We start from the raw sequence: 4,174 nt of genomic DNA, 5'->3' as shown, positions 1-4,174 counted from the left end.
TGGGAATTTGGAGATACAAATGTAAGAAATCAAGAAATATTTACAATGCTATTAAATTACATATGATGATGTACTAGATATAAAATAAAAGTAATAATATAACTAGAAGAAATAAGTATATTTCACTTTATTCTATTATTTTGTTAATTATTCCAGCAAGAAATGAAATATTTTCCTAAATTTCAAGAAATGAATGATTATAAAATATATTTAATCGAAAATTCTTAAACATATAGTAACAACAAATATTCTTAAAAATAAATTAAATTGAAATTTGTTAATAAATATAAAAAAGATAACATACACATGCATTAGGACTTACTATATCTACGATATAAATAAAACCTCCATAAGTTAAAGATTCATGAAAACATTTAGTTTTTAATTTATTAATCAATAATAAATAATTTTCATAACTATAATAAGCACTTATCATAATTTTACATGTATAATTTAGTACATAAATTATATTTATAGGATATTAGTGCTTTATATTACTAGGTACAATTCATTTGTATTCGTACATATCATACTAAAAATAATACTACTTTAATATTTCTAATTAGATATTTTCCCTAATTTTTTACTAAAAGACATGAAAATATGGAAGATTATAAAAGCGAAAGCAGAGAATTTTTATATAAATATATATATACAAATATATGAAAGAAAAAAACAGGATAAATATAAGAAAACAAAAACGTTCACATAGATGATAATTATAGATAGTATTTAATTACTGGCGTCTATAACTCTGTCATAAATGGGATAAATATATTTATAAGTTAGAAAATAGATCATATAAATATGCAGTATGAAAAATAAATTAATTTATTTCATTCCTTTATGCATATTACAGTTTTCATACAATAATATAGTTGTGTATTAATATTTTATATTTTTTTTGTGTAATACAGGTTATTGTGCACTAATTTAGGAAATTATATAGAACATAAAAAAATATTTATACAGATATGTTATATATTACATTTATGTAATTAAAAATTTAATTTCATAATACATATATTTATTTTCTATATATAATTGATTTTATACCATAATATATTAATTTATATACTTCAACAATCGTATTTGTGTAATAAAATAAGTACAACTTTATATAATATATAAAAAAAAAAATTCTCGAATATTTTATTAATACAAGAAAATGTACATTAAAATAATAATGGAAGAATGAAGAATTAAGACTATATAACTAATTCAATAATTAGTACAACACATGTATATTATAATAGTAAAAAATATATAAACTAAATAATGCATAGCTAAAAAATTGTAAAAATTGATGCATAAAATATAATGTTCTAATATACTCATTTTATATCTTATTAATATATTTATTATAAATAAATTATTATTTCATTCATATTATTATTATAAGAATTATGTATATATATATTAAAATTTTATGTTACGCTTTGAGAAATATTTAATATGCGCAAAAATTATATAAGATATATATATATTTTTCTTTAAATATATAAAAATTAATAAGAAATAAGTATTATGAAATCAATACAGCGTAAAATGCATTATAATATAGTAATAAAAACATTAACATATTCATTAGTTCTTATTTATACACAGAATTATATAACTTGTGAGTTCCTTTATTCAGCAATTAAATGTAATCAATAATTATATTAAGCAAAAATAATTTTAATTTTAAAAAAATACTCAATAAATAGAAATAAAAATATAATGACGATATTAAACGTTAATTATATGTTGAATAATGTCATTTAAAAATATAAATATATATACTACATCAGATAACTATGAATAAAATATTATGGTATAATAGTTCATTAATTCGTTACATTACATATCCATAAGATAATAGAACATAAAAATGATAAAATATATGTGGATACATTATATATTATTAAAATATGTTCATCAATTATTTTTTTGTATATATACTGAATATTTCATTATTATGGTATAATATAATTTAAAATATGAATATTATATTTATGTGTAAATACATATATATAGAATTAAATGTCTATTTATACTTTGAATATACATACATTAATTTTTGCATAATAAATATATATATAAATATCCAATAGTATATGGCATATTCAAATATAACTCATATAAATTAAAGTATTTTAATTTGGTGTGTTCTAAACATTTTTTATAAATAGGTAGTGAATTTACAAATAAATATAATAATATTTACAATGCCAAAAAATTTATGATGAAAATAAAATAATGAACAATAAAATGCAAACAGAATTAAGAATAACTAACCTTGAAGCACAAAGAGTGAATTCATGACCAAAGCTTTTTATAGTTGTATGAACATATATCAAATTTATAAAGTATTTAAAGACATATATATAAATATTATACAATAAAATTATCGATTATATTACATAATGAATTTAGTTTATTTCATAGTATGACAATATAATTTAAATAGTATTATATATAGAATATTTTTACAAACATACTGCTTATAATTTTATATTACAATATATATCCAACGATGCATACTTATTTTTGAATTTTATTCTTTGTTTTAAATAATATTCCTGTTATACCGAAATATAAATACTAACAGCGTTTTAAAGGTATGAATAACTTATAAAAAGTGTGAATATAATATAAAAATAAAAACATTTAATGAATTATTACCCATGATATAAATAAAATATTTATTCTGACATTTGCAAGAAATAAAATATTTTTTAAAAGAAGTGTAATAATCTATTTTTATTAATCCAAGTATATAAAATATAATGAGTGAACCTATACCAAAAAGATCAGATGTGCGTTTCAAAAGTTTATTAATAATATTATTTCGAAATGTAATTTTAATATATCTCGTTTGTTCATAACCGTGCGCAAGATATTTTCCTAAAAATATCATACATAATTTTTCATTATTTTATGACTTCTGTATTTAGTTTGATTTTACAGGTATATTTCCCAAATGTTATGAAGGTTTCTCATGGGATTTAATGATAAATAGATTACAGTCTGAGACTCAGAAATTTACAGCATTGTGTAGTGATTTTCTTAATGCAGTAAAAACATATCCTTTCCATTCCAATGAATTAATACAATATTACCGAATACTAAGTCTTTATTTACATCATATAGGAAATAAAATAAATAATGAAAATGTAGAAAAATGCTGTAAATATTTCTATTACAAGTTAAAAAAATTATTACTGGATCCTTATAAGTGTAATTGTGGGGGAACTGATAAATGTTATGAAAAAATGAAAAAACTAGAAAGAAAAAATTTAGGAATACAAATATCTGATATATGCCGCAATCATTTTATCGATATTGATGCACATACATCAAAAATATTGGAACGTCTAGATGAAATATATAATTTAATTGAGCTTTTTAAAAATCCTTTGCATAGGGGTGCTTCCTGAGTGCAGAAATATGAAAATAATATGAACCATTTAGAAAAATATCCAAATACATATAATGTCAGCCTTAATGCAGAACTAGAAAAAGTTTTTAATATATATAAAGATTTTTTGAAAAACTTGGCCTTTAAGTTGGCCTGGTTCTTGGGCCATACCACATTTCTCAAAAAAATAAACAGAGAAAAATACATTCAGAAGTAAACAAATAATAGAGAGCACAGAAAAAATTATAAGCGCAGAAAAAAACACAAGTAAAGAGACAACCGAAAGTACAGAAACAAATGCACTGGTAGGAACTAGTGAATACATAGGAACGAGTACAGGAATTGTTTTATGTTTTTTGCAATAATAGCAATTATATTCATAGTGTATAATGTTAAACATAGATTTAATTTATTATATGTATATTATAATAAAATTTATATTACACAGAATAATGTATTATTTATAATATATATATTAATCATACTTAAATGTATCGTATAAATGCCTTATATTCAGTATACAACTTATGGCTCATTTTTACAACCTAGTGTAAGAAAGATAAAAAGGAAGTTTAATAAAAATAATAAATATCATCAGAACATAATAGATTCATTTGACAGGACATATAATTACTCAAATAATAATAATTATAGAATACCATATACCTCAGAAGAATAAACATAACAAAAATAGAAATGTAAATGTTGAATAATATACGCTTTTCAAAGAATAAAATAGAATTATATAATATATATTTTTTATAAAACAGA

General features: G+C 19.6%; 1 protein-coding gene across 1 annotated transcript; it reads left to right on the top strand.

Moving 5' to 3' along the window:
• Positions 1-2,771: 2,771 nt before the first annotated feature.
• Positions 2,772-3,768, top strand: PGO_003795 (variable surface protein; the record flags this gene model as incomplete). The annotated part of the gene is made up of 3 exons (XM_028691367.1): positions 2,772-2,801; positions 2,940-3,411; positions 3,599-3,768. 3 exons carry the CDS (start codon positions 2,772-2,774, stop codon positions 3,766-3,768), a joined length of 672 nt encoding a protein of 223 aa, XP_028547168.1.
• Between the last annotated feature and the right edge of the window lie 406 nt (positions 3,769-4,174).

The sequence above is a fragment of the Plasmodium gonderi genome, assembly GCF_002157705.1.
Source record: "Plasmodium gonderi DNA, contig: Pgo-contig_553, whole genome shotgun sequence".
NCBI lineage: Eukaryota > Apicomplexa > Aconoidasida > Haemosporida > Plasmodiidae > Plasmodium > Plasmodium gonderi.
This window is presented reverse-complemented; position numbering and strand designations above follow the sequence as displayed.